We start from the raw sequence: 20,587 nt of genomic DNA, 5'->3' as shown, positions 1-20,587 counted from the left end.
CCACGAAGGCTCCCGGCTAAGACTGGCTGTTTTCTGTTTCCATCCCCGCTAGACATGGAATGGGACCCTCGCTGTTGTCTGGAACCGGGCAATGGAAGGTGTCGAGGATTCCAAAGGCTGGGCTTAAGGTGGGAAGTTTTGAGATGCCCCCACCCTGCCCCTAACAGCTGAGACACAAGGTGCGTTTACTGAAGAGGCCTTGAAATCCAGCCGCCTTTCTCCCGGCTGTGAGCTCCGCCTCTACCCTGTTTTTGACAAACCTCTGTGTTGCAACTACAACAGCCTTGTCTTTTAGTGAAAACAAGGTCAAGCAGTCAATTCTCTTATATCCAACAATAAAAGCAGAAATGAGGCCTAAACAGTGGTTCAAAGACTTTGAGATCCCTTGGACTTGTTGATTTTTCGTCCCCAATTCTGGAACCAACAATATAAATAGCAATTTTTTCCTTGGTTAACTCAATTAAAAAATCATTGGTCATAACGAGAGCAGTAACTTTTTAACACTCCAAAGTAGGAAGATTATAATCGCTCATAATCTCAGAGTAGAGAGCACTAAGAAGACGTTTGCAATTACCCTTTATCGTTTGGTGCAGGGCTGAAAATTTATTTTGTTATTTGGCTGGCTGTGAACCTGGGGCAAACGTACCCACACTGCCCCCTAGAGTTCAGAAGGTTGACCTACAACCTTACTTTAAGTGAAGGTTTCATCTTTAATTTTGGAAGATCATTTCCTCTCCCTTTCTGCTCTCCTAAAGCGAACTAGAGCTTTTGCCAGGAATCAAGGAACCTTGGAGGGAGTACTAGGAGACAGAGGAAAAGGGGACTCGACAGAGAAAAGGTGATTCTGGCCTAGAGGTTTTTGGAAATAGATTTCTAACTCAGCTGTGTTCAATTAAGTCTTTGGAGAGGTGTGATGCCCAACTTATCCTACCAGCCTTGAAAAATAGGCTCAGCCCAAGGATACAGAGAAATCAGTTAGGGACCGTCTGAAGCCACAGGATAAGACTTCTCCCTAATAACAGTGTCACCTTGTGTGCCCTACACATACTTTAACATAATTGACCTTTAAACCTCAAATTTTCTTCATTTTACAGAAGAAGAAACTGAGGCAGAGAGCAGCTAAGAAACTTGATCAAGGCCACAGCTGGTAAGTTGTCAGATGGGACTGCACTGCCAGCTTTGTTTGACACCAGTCCTGTTTCCTGTCCTGCAACCATACCCAATCTTTCTCCCCCACTTAGACTGTGATGGACTGAAGGGCTTCAAGTACTGTAGCAAACAAGATCAGATCTAGGAGAAATTTTCCTGTTGGGGTAGAAGCCACATGATCAATCACAAACACAAATTTAATGATTTCTTTAACCTTCTTTAGGTCATGGACCCCTCTGTGATACCAATAAGGCAATGCACCCTTTCCATGTAGAAATGCACATAAACTTTTGCTTCTTCAAAAGGATTCACAAATATGACCTCTCCCTCCAGTCTCATCAGTTGTCTGCCCAGAGATCTCTCCCTCCCCCACCAATATTAAGAAGCCTATAAGAATAAGCTAGGTCTGATTTGATAAGGTCTCTAGTGACCTGGGAATAGAGTTTCACAGCAATAAAGGGAATATTTTCCAAATTGGGCTATGTCCTTATTCAAGAAAAGATTAAAGGGAATAAGGAGATAACCAAGATGTAAAAGAGGGTGCGTTTCTGATTCGATAAAACACTGGATGCCGGGGCACCTGGGTGGCCCAGGGGGTTAAAGCCTCTGCCTTCTGCTCGGGTCATGATCCGAGGGTCCTGGGATCGAGCCCCATGGCAGGCTCTCTGCTCAGCAGGGAGCCTGCTTCCCCCTCTCTCTCTGCCTGCCTCTCTACCTACTTGTGATCTCTGTCAAATAAATAAATAAAATCTTTAAAAACAAACAAACAAACAAAAACACTGGATGCCCTTTCTTCCAAATTTCTTGTATCAGACAAATAGCAAAAAAAAAAAAAAAAGAAAAAGAAAAAGGATAGCAAAGGGAAAAAAAGAAAAAAATAAGCAACACTCCAATACACTTTTCTTTTCTTTTTTTTTTTTTTCCTTTTTTACTTACATTAAATACATCGGTAAATCAGCAGTCGCATTCTGTTACCACGATTGTTATGTTGGGAGAGGAAGAAAAGGGGAAAAAGGCAAATGCTTTCTTAGAAGAAAAGAAAAGGATACCCCACCCCCCAAAAAAACTGATCAGAAGAAAAAAAAATGAAGAGCTGGGAAATAAAAACTAAGATCCCCAAGCCCAAGAGAGCTCAAAGGAAAGCAGAGGAGCTAGTAGGAAATAGAAGGAAGGCAGCAGATAGGCCCAGAAGCTAAGGCCAATCCTGTTCCATAGGGGGATGGGGAGGGGAGAAGAAGCCTGGAGAAATGGTTTCCCAGCGCCAAGGCAATGAAACACTTCACTCCTGTTCCATGGGGAAAGATGCAGAGAGAAAAAAAACAAAAACAAAAACAAAAAACAAAAAAACTTCATTTCTAAGGAATTTAAGAGAGCTATCCTAGTTCTTCCACTTACAAAGATGCACTGGGTGCTTTGGGAGGCTGGTAGGTGCTGGGAAAGGAAAGGGAAAATGTGTTTCAGGGCCACGGGAACTAAGGCTGCCCCTGGAAAAGGAAGGGAAATGAGTCCTAAGTGGAAGAACCTAAGCTGGGTCCTTCAGAGTCTCAGCTCCAAGGATTTTTCAGCTGCTCTGGGACAGAACGCAGTCTGCAAATCAAAGGGTAGAAAGGTTCCAATCCTAGGTCACTGTGACCTTTCCTATCTTACTTTCCCCAATTTTCCCAAAACTCTGGGCTGGAACAAGGAGTTTAGAGTTCTCTCTTGCCTTGATGACTTCCCAAAGACATCCTAAAATACCTGATGAGGGATGTGAGGAGTGGCTAGAGATTTAGAAAGGACCCACGTCCCCTGGTGATGTGAGACAGCTGTGACGGACCTTCAGTGCCAGTTGTTCCCTATCCACAGGAACAGGTATTACAGTATGAGGGGGCCACAAGTAGGCCTCTGTGGTATTAGCCCCTAGTGGTATGTGGATTAAACCACTGGCTGGGGGTGGGTATAAGGATAAGGATGGAGGGACTAAACCAAACATACTAACAAAGGGAAAAAGATATGGGGCCTGATAGGAGGTGGAGGACAGAACAGACTGTACAGTGGGAATAAAGATCATATCTATTTACAGGGAAGTAGAAAAGACATGGTAATGGGTGGATCACTGAACATGAACCTTGGGAAAGGACAGAAAACTCCTCCCTCTTGCCTGACCCCTCTTTATTCCCATACCATGGCCTAGGCTATCCTGAGACCGCTCTCCAGTTGCTCAGTTAATTCCCCAGGAAAAGCAAACCTATACTCGAGAGTTAGGTTGGCAAGAATATAGGTTAAGAATCAGAGTTGGAGGAAGCAAGCAGTGGAGACTGGGCTTGAGTAGCTGCCACTGGTCCTGTTCTCTACAGCCCCTCCCAAAACCTCATATATATACTACCTTGGGTTCCATTTAATTAAAAGGTGAGAGGGCAGGTAAATCAATCAAAACCCCCATAAAACAAGTATCCCAACTGAACTACCACCAATTAAAGTGCAAACTGCAGGGGAATATAGTGGCTGGGGCTGAGGCCATCTAAGGGCCAGAGGGGGGAAAAAATGCATATGTATAAATCAGAGGATGGGTATCAGAAACTGGTCCCTCCTCTAATTAGATCACAGCAGAGCCAAAGATGCAGGCAACCAGTGAAGATTCTTTGGAGGACTCTGGGGTCCAGAGTCTCCCCCACTATGGGGGAGGAGCTACCTAAGAGGCTGGGTGAGGGGGGTAGTTAGGCCTAGGAACAGTTCCAGAGCCACAGGTGACACTACATCTCCACCTCCTCCACCTCTGCCCAGTTAACTAACACAACTCCTATCTGGTACCCAAGAGCTTGCCTTCCATTTCTCACCTCTACCTAGAAACACCCTCCACAAGGCCAACTTGTGGAGACTGCAGTGTTTCATATGAGAATCTCCAACCCCCCTCTCCCAAAAAGGAACTGTTTCCTTACTCCCTCCTGCTCTGAGCCTTACTCTCCCCCCAGGGCCCTTAATGTGTCTGAACTGGAAATCTCCTTCCTCAGTTCCTGGGTTCATCACCTTCTCCATCCTGGGGAGAGGAGGAAAAGGGGATCAAGAACAGGGATTGACCAAAAGCAGAAGGGAAAGGGCAGAAGACAAAAAAATGTTTTCTGAAAAAATGAGGAGGAGGAGGAGGAGGAGGAGGAAAGATAAGTAGGTCACTGTCTTGCACCTATAATACAAAGTGAAGAAAGTTGGTTTTGGAAGGTAAGTCCTGGGGGCTCTGACCCCTAAGCCCCAGAGCAGGGGTAGGCGGCCAGTGGCAACAGCTGCCTGGTGTTGGTTGCTGAAGCGTTAAAAAGTGCCATGACGGAGCTGTCAGGAGGCAGCCCTTGGGAGCCAGGGCTCAGTGTGCTGTTACCGTAGGGGCTGTGTGCTGAGGGGTGGGGATGGAGGTTATTTCTTAGCTCTCGTGCTAGCTCCATACTTGTTTGCTGCTAGCCACCCCCTCAGTTGCTACAACACTGGCTCTTGTTCTGCTGGGACTGTTCATGGAGATCCACACCCCGGCTTCGGCCTGCTGCACCCCCCAGATTCTGGGGTTCACTCTTTGGCAACTTCTTAGCTAGAGATAAAAAGAGAAGGAAAAAAGTATGGTAGATTTTAGTCATCCCTCCAAAGGACTATGGGTGGGGGAGAGATGGGGAAGGGGGAAATATGGAAGATTAAAAGAATGTTTTGAAGAGGGTAAGGTTCACCTGTAAACTATGTTGAAGATGGGGGGTGGGGGGGGCCTAAAACTGCAGCCAAAGGGTTGAGGTCATAATGGAAAGTTAAGATATTTCTATACCTAAAGTTTTCACAAGAGGAGATACTCCCCTCCACCTTTATGACTTGGGTTAGTGATCTTGTCTAGAGGCAAGGGAGAAAGACGAAGACCCCAGGCTGCTCTGACCTTACCTATTGCCAGGAAGAGATCATTCACGTTCATAGCTGTCTTGGCTGAAGTCTCCATAAACAATAAGCTGTTGTCATCTGCATACGCCTGGGCCTCCTGCAAGGGGTGGGTGTACCGGTACTCAGAATGTAGGGTAGGAAGAAGTATTGCCTTTCCACTCCCATGTAGCACCAGAGCTAGGCAATATCCTAGGTTGGGGCAGCTGGCCCTGGACCCATATTTTGGTGACAACTCCCTTAAGGATAACTGGTGGTCTAGACAGCTTAATCCAACCAGCAGGTGCCAGGAATCTTAATTATGAGGGAGAATGTAAGTTGGTTGGGGGCTTTTAAGCTGTGACACTTGAATAGTCCCTTTCCTAAAATTCAACTGTTCCCTCTTTCCCGTTTTCACATTGGTATCCCATACCTGGCACTTCCCTACCCCTCTGCTCTGGAATTTTCTTCTGTCTCCTCTAAAATCTCCTGGCTGTCATTAGGGTCACAGTGTTGCTGTATTTAACTTGGTGTGGAACTGGGAAATGAGATGATAAATGTCCTCAGGTGAGGTTTTCAGAGAGGGCAGGTTTATGGAAAAAAGGTCCCAAGCACAGAGGGAGCGTGTTACAGAGGGATTCTCCAGGCCATCTTACTTCATACTCCACCATGCGCTTATTGGCCAGGTCAGCTTTGTTCCCCGCCAGGGCAATAACGATGCTAGGACTGGCCTGTCGCTGTAGTTCCTTTACCCATGTCTTTGCTCGGGCGAAGGTTTCCTAGAAAAACATGAGGAAGAGAAGGGTTGGCTGGAAAGACTGCCAATCCAGGCCCATCATCTTCAAAACCCAGTCTCAAAACTCACCTCTCCTAGACAGCCTTCCCTCACTGAAACCACTTGTGTCTGATACTTCCATTACCTCAGTCTCACCAGCACTTGGAAGTATAATTTATATTTTTATTTTGCTAAGACCTGGTTTTCTCTTCCCCACCTAATTTAATTCCTATAAATAAAAGCAGGAGAATCTTTTCAGCCCACTTACCTGATTAGTAATGTCATAAACCACAATGGCAGCTTGGGCACCTCTGTAGTACATGGGGGCCAAGCTATGGTATCGTTCCTGCCCAGCTGTGTCCCAGATCTCAAACTTGACTGTTGTGTCATCTAGACAAACAGACTGGGTGAGGAAGGCCGCTACGGATGAGAGAATGGAGGGGAAGAAGTTGTAAGTTGGAGGATCAATGGGCAAATCCCAGCCCCCTTCACAGTATCTCCATTCTCTAAGACCAGTCACCACCCAGGTCATTGAGCTACGGAAAAGGTTTTACATTCCCCTCCTTGTGTACAGGTCCTAGAACCAGGATTAAGACTGCCTTCGGCTAAGACCTTCCTGCCAGAAGTTTCTCTGCCTAAGGAATGAGGGCACACAAACTATGAAGATTAGAGAGAAGAACTGACACTTAATACCAGTCATCTCGCTTCTAACCAAAACAGAGGAATAAGAGATGATGACAGAAAATAGGCTTCAGGTAAAGTTCACATTAATAATTAGTTAGAAGACTTTACAGCCTGATGGCAGATCCCATAGTTATCAATATTATTTGGCTGTTACTTTTTTATATAATCTTCTGCTGGTCCAAGAACACCACATTTCCAAGGTGACTAGTAAAGGCGGGGAAGGAGTTAACATGGGAGTTCTCATAAAAGATCTTTTACTGAACTAGGGCCCTATTTTGGGGGTAGGAGAAGGTAGAAGGCAGTAAAGATGGGAAAGGCAGATGCCTTTTTATCTTTTGTACTTAGTTCCAGCCTCTCTTTTACCAGGTATGTTTATCAGAATCATCTAAGGAGCTTTTCCCAACACACATGTCTATACCTCCACCAACCTCACTCTATTTCCAATACTAATCAGTAGATCTAGAGTAGGGCCCAAGCATGTCAGGATGAAAATGTTCTCCAAGTGATTCTGGTACACATTTGTTATTACGAATCACTGTTCCAAACCAACCCTGCTCAAGGTGACACTCAAATGAACTTCAAATGACTTAAGAAAAACGTGGGAAGATGACAAACTGAGATTTTAAAAAATGAGTGATTTTCTAGGTGTGCAATCAACCTTTCTCATTTTTTTTTTCTAGGAAGCAAGGGGCAAACATATACCTTCTTTTTGGCATCATGGCAGGTTTTTTTTTCTGTTTTATAAAGGATTTCCATTCCAAGCAGCTAAAAAGGCCAGCTCCATAGTCAGGTCCCTACATCTCCCTTCAACATTGACCCTCTTCTTTCCCTGAGGTACTCACCTCCAATGGTGCTCTCTTGGTACTCATGGAACTGCCCTTTGACAAAACGTAATACCAGGCTAGACTTCCCCACTGCAGATTCACCCAGCAGGACCAATTTGAACTGGCATATTTTGCTGGCCTGGGGCTGCCCATTGGGCCTGGCTGTGCTTCTGCTAGTCATGGCTAGATTATGAGAATGGGAAAGGGTGGAGGGAGGGGGATGCCACAAAGCGGCAAAGGGGGGAGGGGGAAAGGGAAGGGGACTTCAGGCTTCAACAGTCCTGCAAGAAAAAAGTGGGTAAAATTAAACACAAGGACATTGCAGCTGCAATCAATTTTAGAAAAAAGATAAAATTTCTTCATTTCTTTGCTCTTATGAGGACTTAACAATTAAAATCATCCACCATTAAAAGGTTATCCCACTGAGAGGGTCCCAGGCAGCTGACACTCAGTGGTAATAATGGGGAGCAATAAAATAAGAATTGCACCTAGGGGAGCCTGGGTGTCTCAGTCGGTTAAAGATCTATCTTCGTTAAAGATCTATCTTCGGCTCAGGTCACAATACCAGAGTGCTGAGATCAGACCCTGTGGCAGGCTCCCTGCTCAGATTCTCTCTCTCTCAAATAAATAAATAAAATCTTAAAAAACAAAACAATTGCATCTGAAGTGGAGTTTGCCATACAACATAATTCTCATTTGCCAAGGGAATTGATATGGAGAGACTGAAAACTGTGTGAAATACATTTATTTCCCATTAATTCCCCACCAGGTCTTCTTCTTCTTCTTTTTTTTTAAGATTTATTTATTTGAGAGAGAAAGAACACAAGTGGGAGGAGGGGAGTGAACCTGGAGCAGGACACAGGGGTCGATCCCATGACCCATGAGATCATGAACTGAGCCAAAACCAAGAGCCAGATGCTCACCCCAGGTCTTCAAAAAACAGCAAACCGATCAACTTTTGAGACTTCTTGTTTCCTTTTTCAGGAGGGAGAGGGGCAGAGGAGGAAGGAGAGAGAATCTTAAGCAGGCTCTAAGCCCAGCATGGAGCCTGAGGAGGGCTCCAGCTCCCAACCCTGAGGTCATAACCTGAGCTGAAATCAAGAGTGAGATGCTTAACTGAGCTACCCAGGCATCCCCCAAATGCACCGTGTGCCCTAGATCCCCAGTATCCTGGTATTGGCCTTTCCCCCGGCTCCCACCTTTTTTCTAGCTTTCAAAATGAAAGATTTACTCTAGGGGTGTGGGATGAGTCACCCTCCCTAAGAGCAGAGGGGTTCCTTCTGGTTCCATATCCTTCATACAATCTAGTAATCCTCTTGACATTTCTGAAACTCTAACCAGGGTCCATTTGCCAGCAGACAGACATCCAACAGACCACATTCAGCACCAATTCTTTCACTTTGCTCCTGCTACCTCTCCAAGTCTGAGAATGTATCAAATTGAAAAATCTGTAGGCCTCACCTACTCTCAATTTGCAGCTGTCTTCCTGGTGTCTAGGGATTAGATAACCCTCCACATTAAATGGGCCTAACAGCTGCAGCCCTCAGTATTAGAGGCAAAGAAAGAGGGTGTACCTTCTAAACACACAGGAGTCTCCAGAGGATGATACAGAGATAAGTTTTTTCTTTCTTTCTTTTTTAAAATATTTATTTATTTTGGGGGGGGGCAGGGTTTGGATGGGCAGAGGGAAAGGGAGAGAGAATCCTAAGCAGACTCTGCGCTGAGTGCAGAGGTGGACATGGGACTTGATCCCAGGACCCTGAAATCACAACCGGAGCCAAAATCAAGACTCAGATGCCTAACCAACTGAGCCACCCAGATGCCCCATAAGGGTAAATTTTCAAGCAATAAACATTTGATGAAAATAAACTGAACTTCTTTACCTTTCAAGAGGCTTGGAAAGCTGGTGGTGGAGGAAGAGACAGAGAGAGGTTGAGACTTTGAGAGTCTAATCATCCGAACCTGAATATATTTCACCATTCTGACTCTGAGGGGAAGGGAACTATGAGATTCAAAGGAGTGAGCATGATCAGCACATACAAAACCTCTGTCTAAAACCTAAGCTTTGCTTGGGTTATACTTTGTTCAAATTAATCTTTTCTTTCTCCAAGGTTGATTCTAGTAACAATCTGCAATTCTAGTAAAGCTAGGAAAGACAGTAAAGACAAAAAAACAGAAAAATCATACAGGAGCCAGTGCAGAGGAACAAAGACTGTGAAGTCCAGTTCCCTGGATTTATTTTACAGTTCTGCTTACTAGCTGTGAAGCTTTGGGCAAGTTACTAAATCTCTTTGTGCATTCATTACATCTGTAAAATGGGATAATAGCCTTATGAGCACTTACTTCAGAAGGCTGTTGTGAGAGTTAAGTAATAGAAATAACTTAAGTATTTGGCAAGAGTTCAATGAATATTAAGCTACTAATCATTATTAATGACATCAAGAAATTTCAGAGCCTTGCCTTCCAACTTTATAAAACGGAAAAAATACCTACCTCATAGAGTAGCAGTGAAGATTAAGGAAAAGATGTGTTTAGCATAGTGTTAAAAAAATAAGTATTGTTAGTTAGTGGCCCTGATTAACAGAAAAGATCAACTTAACATACTAAAATATATCTCAATATTAATTTTAACTAATATATTCCTAAAAAGCAAGCTTGATAAGAAGTAGAGAAAAAACAGAAAAAACAAGTGTAAAGAGGAAGTACACAGGGGAATGAGAGAGAAGCAAGACCTCAGAAAAGTCCCAAAGTAAACTTGATTAAGACAGAGGAATGTAAGAAATTACTCTGATTCTACTAGGTATTTTATATTCCTCAGGCCAGTAAGTCCTAAGAATCCAGAAATACACAGGCTATTTTCTGAAGTTTTCAGTGATTTCTGATGAAATGATAAAAAAAAATAGAGACAATATAGCAAATTTTTCATAAAAAGCTAAATTTATTCAAGAAAAAAAAATTTTAAGTAGGCTCCACATCCAGCATGGAGCCAACACAGGGCTTTGAACCCAGGACACTGAGATCAACACCTAAGTTGAGATCAAGAGTTGGACACCCAGATGACCCTAAATTTATCTAATTTAAAAGAATATTCTTTATAATAAGATTTCTAACTTCTTACCTTTTTTTTTTTTTTTTTAAGATTTCATTTATTTGTCAGAGAGACAGAGCACAAGCAGGGGGAGCAGCAGGTAGAGAGAGAAGGAGGCTCCCTGCTGAGCAAGGAGCCCGATGTGGGACTCCATCCCAGGACCTTGGGATCATGATCTGAGCTGAAGACCAATGCTTAACAGACTGAGCCACCCAGGCGTCCCTAACTTCTTACTTACTTAGTATTAATTCTCAAAGGGAAATATATATATTATATGGAAAAATCTCTAAGACCTATTTTTAAAAAAAGATGTAGAGAGGCCAGCACCTGGATGGCTCAGTTGGTTAAGTGCCTGACTCTTGATTTTGGCTGGGTTGGTGATCTTGGGGTGGTGGGATCGAGCCCTATGTTGGGCTACCAACTCAGTGTGGAGCCTGCTTGAGATTCTCTCCCTCTCAAATAAATAAATAAATCTTAAAAAAAAAAATTGTAGAACAAAACACATGGTTAGCTCCTGTTAGCTCCTATTTCTGTAAAACAAAATTCTGCATAGAAAACAGTATGGAGGGACGCCTGGGTGGCTCAGTGGGTTAAAGCCTCTGCCTTCAGCTCAGGTCATGATCCCAGGGTCCTGGGATGGAGCCCCGCATGGGGCTCTCTGCTCAGCAGGGAGCCTGCTTTCCCCCTCTTTCTGCCTGCCTCTCTGCCTACTTGTGATCTCTGTCAAATAAATAAGTAAAATCTCTAAAAAAAAAAACAAAACAAAACAACAACAACAACAAAAAAAACCCAAAACAGTATGGAAGGATCCATACTCATCTGTTAACATGGTTACCTCTGAGAAGAGTGGGACTGAGAAGGGTAGTAAGTGAAGGACTCAGTTTTTTTCTTTCTACACAATTTTTATTTATTTAACTTATTCATGTATTTTAAGATTTTATTTATTTGAGAGAGGGAGAGAGAGAATGAGAGAGAGAGCACATGGGTTGGCAGTTGGGGGGAGGGGGGTGGAGGTGGTCAGAGGGAGCAGCAGATTCCCAGCTGAGCAGGGAGCCCAATGTGGGACCTGATTCTGGGACTCCAGGATCATGACCTGAGCTGAAGGCAGTCCCTTAACCGAGCCACCTAAGGTGCCCCTAAACAATTTTTTTTTTAAACAGTAAATACACATTTTTAATTTTTTTATGAAATGTATTTAAAAGCTTTCTAAATAATTTTTAATGCTTTAAAAAATAATGGTGTTGACAGGCAGTAGTAAGCTTTCTAAATACCCATATATTATGGGAAAGCAAAAACTCTCAAATTTAAATTAGCTGGTCCATGGGCACCTGGGTAGCTCAGTTGGTTAAACCTCTGCCTTTGGCTCAGGTTGTGTGGTCCCAAGGTTCTGAGCCTGTATCTGGCTCCCTGCTCAGCCCCTCCCCCGCTCATGTTTTTTTTTCTCTCTCTCTCCCCCCCACCATCAAATAAATAAATAAATAATCTTTAAAAAAAGATTAGGGCACATGGGTGGCTCAGTCAGTTAAGTGTCTGCCTTCAGCTCAAGTCATGATACCGGGGTTCTGGGATTGAGCGGGAAGCCTGCTTCTCCCTCTCCCCACTGCTCCTGCTCTCTCTCGCTATCTCTCAAATAAATGAATAAAATCTTTATTTTTTAAAAGATTTCATTTATTTAAATTTGTGAGAGAGAGGGAGCATGAGCAAGAGTGGGTAGGGGCAGAGGAAGAAGCAGACTCCCCACTGAATGGGGAGCCCAACACAGGCTGGATCCTACAAAGCCGAGATCATAGCCTGAGCTGAAATCAAGAGTGGAAAGCTTAACCAAATGAGCCACCAAGGTGCCCCCCTGGCACTTACTTAGGTTCCTAACCACTAGTTAAAGTTCTTTAGCTTTCATTCTCAAACTGTGAGATCAGATCCCGGGACCCTGAGATCACAACCTGAACTAAAGGCAGACACTCAAGGGACTGAGCCACCCAGGTGCCCTAAATAAAACCTTTAACAAAAAAATAAATTAGTTAGCCCACAAAATCCTAAATTCTGGGAATCAGTACTGTAAGAATCAGTTAAATAGGTTATTTTATTTATTTATTCCTTTAGATTTATTTATTTGAGAGAGAGAGCACGTGGGTGCGCACATGGGAGCAGGGGAGGGGCAGGGAGGGGGGGGAAGAGAGAGAGAGAGAGAGAGAGAGAGAGAGAGAGAATGAATCTCAAGCAGACTCCCAACACAGGCCCAATCCTACAAAGCCAAGATCACAACCTGAGCTGAAATCAAGAGTGGGAAGCTTAACTGAGCCACTCAGGCACCCCTTAATTAGGTTCTTAACCACTAGTCACACAGTTCTTTAGCTCTTTTCATTCTCAAACTGTGAACTGTAAACCAACAGTGACCTTGAAATCACTTGGTGGATCATATTTGGGGGAAAAAGAAAAGAAGAAACAGAATAAAAAATAACAAGTCTACTGCAAATAATAAGAATCGTTTTGTGGAAATGTTTCACTTTATGTACACACTGAATTATGATATGAGTCATGGTAAAAAAAAAAGTTTAAAAAACACTGCTTTGGAGAGGCCTGACGATGAAGGATGGGTTAATAAGGATGGGAAAAAGTCTAGTTTTGGGGTAGGGTATAGCCTATGGTTACTATTACAGCATTTCTAGATGAAATTAAGCTGAGGGCTGAATATAGCTCTCCAGGGGTCAGAGGATTCTCCAACCCTGCTACTAAAGTTATGACGTAATTATGAAAACGGGAAGCCAAACTAGATAGGGGCAGTCCTGTGTGGTGTTGGGAAGGGCTTTGGAATCAAGCAAGGTTGAGTTTTATTCTCTGCTTTGCCGGTTATAAGCCACTGTGATCTTAGGCTCCTTATTCCCTTTGCTGTTCTGTTTCCTTATCTGTAAGGATCTTTGTGGAGGGAGGGGAGTAAGAAAAAGTAGCAAAGAACAGAACTGAATTCAATTCCAAAATTCTGAATACATTTAGGAAATTTTTTTCTCTTAGAGTGTCTCAGAATCTGTGAGGAATTATTATTATTTTTAAAGATTTTATTTATTTGACAGAGAGATCACAAGTAGGCAGAGAGACAGGCAGAGAGAGAGAGAGAGAGAGAGAGAGAGAAGCAGGCTCTCTGCTCAGGAGAGGGCTCGATCCCAAGACCCTGAGATCATGACCTAGGCCGAAGGCAGAGGTTTAACCCACTGAGCCACCCAGGGGCCCCGAGGAATTATTTTTTAAAAACATATTTATGTGGCACTTCCTATACACCGTTTCATAACAAAAGATAGGCCACCATAATGCTACACTTTAGAAAACAGATGACCCCAGAGAGGGGAAGAAAACTACAGATGATAAACTGATCAAGTTTCCTTTGGGTGACATATATATGCTATACTCTAAGACACAACAGGAAAAGTTAACTGGATTCTTTGACTTAATCGCTCATTTTTTTTCCTTTTTTTTTTTTTTTTAAAGTAAGCTCTACATCCAAGGTGGGCCTTGAGCTCACAACCCCAGAGATCGCGACTCATATGCTCTACCCACTGAACCAGCCAGGCACCCCAATTATTGGCTCATATTTTCACCCATTTCAAAGCATGTGATCCAAGGGGCAGAACACTAAGCCTCAATGTTCCTACTTTACAATAAGAAAACAAGGGAGTTAGCATGGACTGAATTCTCATAGGCAGACACATAGCTCTAGGCCTGGGAAAACAGGAGGGAGTACGGGAAATGTGGAGATAGGAAATAATCACAGACACATTCACGTTGCAAAATCCGTCACCCCCTCCAGACAGTAAATTAAGCCAGAGCCCAGACACAATCAGCAAACTTTCTTGCTACCAAGCAACCTTGGGTTGTCACAGATTAGGAATTATTAGAAAAAATTACTTCCTACCCCAATGTGTCACCTCAATAATGTCTTACCTTCCCTGTTCACAGTAATTGATAGGCTGCCCATCACTGTGCCTTGATCTTTAATCCCAATGTATATATAGGGTATCATGTTTTTTATGCAATAGCCAGGCTCTCAAAAGATCAGGGGTACAGAAGTGAAATATACATAAGATTCAAATGATTTGGGGCACCTGGGTGGCTCAGCTGTTAAGTGTCTGCCTTGGCTCAGTTCATGATTCCAGGGTCCTGGGATCGAGCCCCTCATCGTGCTCCCTGCCTGCTTCTTCTTCTTCTGCCTGCTGTTCCCCCTACTTGTTCTCACTTTCTCTCTGTCAAATAAGTAAATAAAATCTTAAAAAAAAAAAAAAAAATCAAATTATTTCTAGTGATTTTTTTTTTTTTTTTTTTTTTTTTGGGTAAGAGTTGACAATAGGCATCCATTCAAAGACAAAAAATAAACCACAGCCACCTGGCCAAATGGTGTGATGATTACCTTCAAACCTGAGGCAAAAAAAAGGGAGGACAAGGAAGTTATTCTTCCCTTCAATGCTTTCAGTTTGTAAGAGAAAAAAAAAATCAGATTTAACTTCCCTTAGAAGTGTAGTTCCACAAAAATGGTTTATCCAATGACCATTAATAAGGGCCAATCCTCCTGATTGAAGGCTGACAATGGCATCAGCCCACCGGGGAGGGGCAAGGCGGAGGATGAAGGGGCAAGTTCTTTATCGTGGGCAGCACGTCTAAGCAGCTCAGGAAAGTATGAACAGGAAAGGTTTCTTAGCTTGCTGGTCCCAGCTAGAGCAAAACTATTCTTCAGGCCCCCTTCCACTTGGCATCTTTGAGTCTTTATGCCAACCACATTATGAAGACTTTAGAAGTCTATTACCTACTAACAGAGACTAACTTCCAGATATATAGGCACTGGAGTCTAGCCCACACCCAAATGTCAGCCCCATAAGGTCAGTTTCCCAGATAAGAGGCAGTCTAGAGATCTAGTCCAGTCTCTGTATTTTACAGGTAAGGAAACTGAAGCACATAATATTAATCAACTTGCCAAGTATTACCACATAGAGAGCTACTACAAATAATATTAATCAACTTGGGGCACCTGGGTGGCTCAGTCGGTTAAACACCTGCCTTTGGCTCAGGTCAGGAGTTCCACATTGGACTCCCAGCTCCTCTGGGAGCCTGCTTCTCCCTCTGCCTCTCTGTCTCTCAAGAATAAATAAATAAAACCTTTCAAAAAAACATTAATCAACTTACCAGGTGTTATCATACAGACAGCTAAATCTTTTAGCAAGTACTCCTAGTCATGTACTCTTGCTAGTAATAATGTATCACTACACTTTTTAAGGAAGCAGGAGATGCTAACTCTGAACTGAGCTCTGGAGAGGATGCCAGGACAGGAACAGGAGTTTAGACTGGTTAGTTTCTGCCTCTATTCAGTTTAGGTAAGTACTTCCTTTGGGATTAAAAACAAGGTAGGCCTTCCCTGAGAACCAGAATCCAGTTCCATATTCTTCTAACAGAAGAACTCACACTATGCCTCTCTAGAAGGTCTTGACCAACTCTGCCAGGATAGTTGAAATGGAAATAATTTAATGGAAGATGATAGGGAAAGAGTGCTAATTTTTACAGGAGTCTGTGGACCTTGGGACTAATCTAAAAGCTTTACCAATTAGGGAAGACAGGACAAAAGCCAGTAAATACCTTCAACTCTCAACTTTGTTTAGACCCCAAAACACTAAAATCTTGAACTGAGAGTTCTACTACTTGGCTCAGCTCTTTTATTGTGTTGATTCAAGATGAACTAATGAGTTGCAGTCTTAAATGAGAGAGTCCTTCCACTTCTCCCCACTCTCCCTTATATTTCCCCAAGAGGTAAAAAGCATGCTTATCTCTTATCAGCATGGTAGTACAAGCTCTTTATTATTGACCTAGAAAAGATAGGAATGCCCTTCCTTATTTTGTCTGCCTAGTAAACTCCTAATTTATCTTTTAAGGCCAAGCTCAAATGTCACCTTCTCTGTAAAATTGCATAATTACCCTATCACCCCAGCAGAATTCATCACTGCTTCCTCTAGGGTCCTACAGTATTAAGATGATACTTTTATCACAGCCCTTATATTACATGAGTTAATTGTGTGTATCTGTTCTGCTGAACTATGAACTTCTCAAGAAGTGTAACTATTTTTTCTATGTCATTTTGACTCTCCAGAGCACAGCACAATGTCTGGTCCCTAGTAGGTGTTCATTAAATGTTCCCTAAATTAATTAAGGCTAAAGCAGTCCTACTTCCCTCCTTCATCTATTCCTCCCCTGTGTCATCTGGATAGTTTCTTACTCAGTTCCACTTGGGAATGTTTTTAATAGTCCTCAGAAAACCAATTCTCTCCCTGGCTTCTCTGTGATCTCCCTTGGATGCAGGGCCCTCTTGGGACCCAGCCCACAAAGTACTGTTGCAACTCACATGGGCTAACTGCTTTTCCTGTCACCCGTTACTATGCTCAGATGGCCTAATCACACCCCATATGCAGCCCTCCCACCCTAAGACTGAAGCAACTGTGGCTTAAAACAAAGTTCCCTGAGTTTTCAGCTAATGTTAATTGTTGAAAAAGTTTGGGTCATTATCTCTATTAATTCCTGAGCTTGAGAAACTCAAGTTAAGAAAACCCAAAACCATGAGAGCTAGAGGACATTCTGAAAAGGTACCCACTACCCCTAAACCACAGCCACAATCTGGCCCAGAAATCTGCAAACACTTTGTTCACCTGGTTGGCTCCTTACTTAGCTCAGTTACTGTTCAATGACTAAAGCTTTCCTACAACACTCTTGGGAAGTGGGAGAGTACTGTGTAGGGTTTTAAGTTATTCTTCCTCCTAGAGGGCTGTTACATTTCCTTATTTTAAGTTCATTCTCTAACACTTTGGTTTCCAATCTGAAATGCTTTAAGATTAGGGAGCAGCCTACCTCCCAAGGGTCCTAGGGAGAACCCTTGCTTCTCCTACCCTATGTCTCCTCAGAAGTCAAATTTGTATCAATGCATACAAACAAGCAAACTACAGAAAAGCAATCCTTACTCCCTGGGCAAACTAAGAGTTACAAAGTATGACTTGTAGTCAAGTATGACTTGAAGAATAATGAGAAAGCCCTCTTCTCCAAATACAGTTTTTAACTCAGGATCTGCGTAAGACTGTTTCTTGAAGTCAGGCTTTGATTAAGAGGAAGGTGGAGGGGCACCTGGGTAGTTCATCGGGTTAAGCATCCTTTTTTTTTTTTTTTTTTAAGATTTTATTTATTTATTTGACAGAGATAGAGAGCACAAGTAGGCAGAACGGGAGGGAGTGGGAGAGGGAGAAGTGCGTTCTCCGAAGAGCAGGGAGCCCGATGCGGGACTTGATCCCAGGACCCTGGGATCATGACCTGAGCCGAAGACAGCCTCTTAACCAACTGAGCCACCCAGGCGCCCAAGCATCTGACTCTTGCTCTCAGCTCAGGTCTTGATCTCAGGTCATTGAGTTCAACCCTGCTGGGCATGGAGCCTACTTTAAAACAACAACAAAAAAAAGGAAGGCGGAAAAGCAAAAAAAAAGTAAAGAAGAAAGGGACAGGTATACAAGAATGTAGAGAATAATGGCAAAACCTACAGAGACGATTAACACACACACACACACACACACACACACACACACAATTTTCTCTTGAACTGGCTTTGCAGAAGGAAAATAAAAATTCCTTGAGGTACATAAAGTTTCTGAGGGCACTGTACAAAGGCTGGGCAAACTAGAGGCTTCTAAAGCCAGTAAGGACAAATTCAATTAAGGCGGCAGAATGAAATGTCCCAACTGTACTGAGGTTTAGAGGAAAACAATTTCAAATCCAGAGAAACTTGAGACTTTTCTCACATCACTACAGAAAGACAGATCCAGAGGCCCTTTAGGAGAACCATCATCATCTTTTAGGTTAATGAAAGGTCAGTGATATAATCTGAACATGCAGAGACCATGAACCAGAAGATAGAGGTCTCAAATTCCTCACGTTAGCAGAGATCCAATAATTCTCCCAAACAAATGATTTACCTAATCTTCCTTTCCTGCCCATAAAAGAGAAAAAAGTATTGGCCATCTATTTGGGCATTTCCTAGGATGTCCAGTGCACAGGTCGGGGCAGAAAGCACTCCATGTTAAGTTTTAAGAAGGTGAGGGATAACCTAGAGTATACCTCTCTGCTTGTTGATTTTGATAGAAGGAAGACAAAATGAGCAGTGAAAGGAGCACAATAAATAACAGAGCATCATTCCAGAAGGGAAAATTGGAAAGAATGAGAGACCAGAGTTTGGTGAGAACATGAAAACAGAATTGCCTTTTGTAGCACATCCCCTAAAGCAAAGTGAGATTAGTCTGATCTATCTCTAGTCTTTGACCTTTCTGGATGAAATGAGGGAAGAATAGGTGGGAAGGTTTACACTTTTTACACTTCTGTACAGCCTGAATATTTAAAAATATGTACATATTACCTTTGTAATTAAGAAGAAATGTGGTTATAAAACACGGTTGTAAAAAAAGGTAAAAGGAGGAAGTATAATAAGGGAAAATCCAATAAGCTTCAATCTATGGGGACTAAAGAGGTCAGCAGACCATTAAAAATATATGAGGGAGGGGGCCTCCTATGCCTTAGTCATCCATCTTCTTTTTCTCTACTCACCCCCTTCCTCAAATGCCTTACTGTTGAGGCATTTGATTCAACTTCCTAACAGCACAGAAACCGGGGCTTCTGAAGTACACAAAGAACAGGGGGTGATGCCAACCTTCTAAAATGGAATTTCTAACTCTTCCTCAAATCCCTTCCTCAGTGATATCACCTCTCATTTCCAGGCTTGGTTCCACCTAACCATTACCTGCCTGGGAAATACCCAAGTTTAAGTTCCACAAAAGTTTCACCAACTGTGGTCAGAAGATCACAGGGGATCTCTAATCCCCTTTCAAGTGTGGATAATAAAATCACTGATCCCCTGCTTCTAAGTCAGAGATACAGTATCCACCACAGACCAGATTATTAAGTGAGAAAGAAACAAACACCCCTCAAATCCAACTTCTTAGCTCTTTCACAGGACTGCAGCCAAACCCAGCTGAGGCTGGTAACAAGAAACAGAGAGACTGCACCATAAACCATTTCACGCCAAGGGAAAGAAAGTGCAGGGGCTGAGTTTGGAATATTCAACAGCCACAGAAAAAAAAAAAAAAATTTTAACTTTTGTCTTCATTAGCTACCCCGGGAGTACCCCAAAACTTCAGGTTACCACATCTCAATACTAAAAGAACAAAAGAGTGGGTCCTCCAAGACCCAGATCCTCTGGCCCACCCTTGAGCATTCCCAGAAGCTCCCGTAACTGATACCAGGCCCTACTTCTCCAACTAACTAGTCTTCTAGATTAGTAAACTTTCCTCTTTTGCCTCCGTTCTCACTCAATGGACCCAAATCGCTCTCGGCTCAACTCAGGGGCACCCTAGTTATTTTTATAATTGTCACTTTCCCTTTAGAGAATGCCCCTTACCCAACTAGGAAGCCTTCTCAGGCCCTTCTAATTAGACCTTTCGAGAGCCCCAGCCCCGGCTACCCTCGCAGCCCGGCGTCAGGTTTGACCCCTCCTCACCTCCTGGCAAATGGCCTTACCTCACTCGTGGCCCCGTCCCTTTCCCCCAGCTCCTCCCTCTTCAGCGCTGCTCAATGAGGCCTGCCCCTGCCCTCACACAGCCCGCGGCCTCCCGAGCCAGCCCCTGGCCCGCCAACACAGCCCGGCCGCCTCCTGGGCCTCAGCAACTTTGGGCTCCCAGCCCGCCCGACCCCCTCCTCAGCGCCCCCATTGGGCCTGCCGGGGCCCGGCCCCCTGCTTCCCTCTCCAGTGGGCCACTCTGACCCTTTGCTGAGGCCCAGATCCGCCTCTGCTCTCGGCCAGGCTGCTCTCCTCTCCCGGGCTCCTCCGCCCCTGCCCTTGTGGGCTCCATCATCCCGGTACCTGGGGCTCCGTCTCCCCCGTCGGGCCGAAGCCTGTGTCGAACAGACAAACAGCTGCAGCTCAACCAAACCCTCCTGCCCCTCCTCCTCCTCCTCGTCCTGGGCGGGGGCCCCAGCCAATAGCACGGTTACCCGCCTACCATCAAGGGTGGGCGATGTGTGCACTAATCCGCCAATCCTCTGGAGAAAGGCGGGCCTCTTCCGGCGCGGTTACCAACGAGTACGAGCGAGGGACTGGATAGGCGGGGCCCCAGACCAATATAGAGAGGGAAACTCTGAAGATGGACG

The 20,587-nt window shown here is 43.8% G+C and overlaps 1 protein-coding gene and 1 long non-coding RNA gene across 2 annotated transcripts; one reads left to right on the top strand and one right to left on the bottom strand.

Moving 5' to 3' along the window:
- The first annotated feature begins 78 nt into the window (after positions 1 to 78).
- On the top strand, positions 79 to 6,447 carry LOC116877639. The gene is made up of 3 exons (XR_004384677.1): positions 79 to 179; positions 1,095 to 1,147; positions 6,360 to 6,447. It is a non-coding gene; the product is annotated as an uncharacterized LOC116877639 (long non-coding RNA).
- On the bottom strand, positions 2,043 to 20,413 carry RAB5B (RAB5B, member RAS oncogene family). Its single transcript, XM_032874415.1, has 6 exons — positions 20,301 to 20,413; positions 7,312 to 7,574; positions 6,054 to 6,205; positions 5,667 to 5,789; positions 5,038 to 5,131; positions 2,043 to 4,702 (listed from the first exon to the last, which is right to left on the bottom strand). The coding sequence occupies exons 2-6, from the start codon at positions 7,472 to 7,474 to the stop codon at positions 4,587 to 4,589; spliced, it is 648 nt and encodes a 215-aa protein (XP_032730306.1). The 5' UTR covers positions 7,475 to 7,574; positions 20,301 to 20,413; the 3' UTR covers positions 2,043 to 4,586.
- Positions 20,414 to 20,587: the final 174 nt, after the last annotated feature.

This window comes from Lontra canadensis, unplaced genomic scaffold (assembly GCF_010015895.1).
Source record: "Lontra canadensis isolate GAN:19392208 unplaced genomic scaffold, GSC_riverotter_1.0 scaffold53, whole genome shotgun sequence".
NCBI lineage: Eukaryota > Metazoa > Chordata > Mammalia > Carnivora > Mustelidae > Lontra > Lontra canadensis.
Note: the sequence above shows the minus strand (reverse complement) of the source record. Positions and strands in the feature narration are given on the sequence as shown.

Coding starts and splice junctions, on each gene's coding strand:
- RAB5B (XM_032874415.1), bottom strand. CDS start 7,474: ATGACTAGCAGAAGCACAGCCAGGCCCAATGGGCAGCCCCAGGCCAGC. Junction 6,206..7,311: donor CCAAGAGAGCACCATTGGAG/GTGAGTACCTCA, acceptor TCTCATCCGTAG/CGGCCTTCCTCACCCAGTCT. Junction 4,703..5,037: donor TGATCTCTTCCTGGCAATAG/GTAAGGTCAGAG, acceptor TTTTATCTCTAG/CTAAGAAGTTGCCAAAGAGT.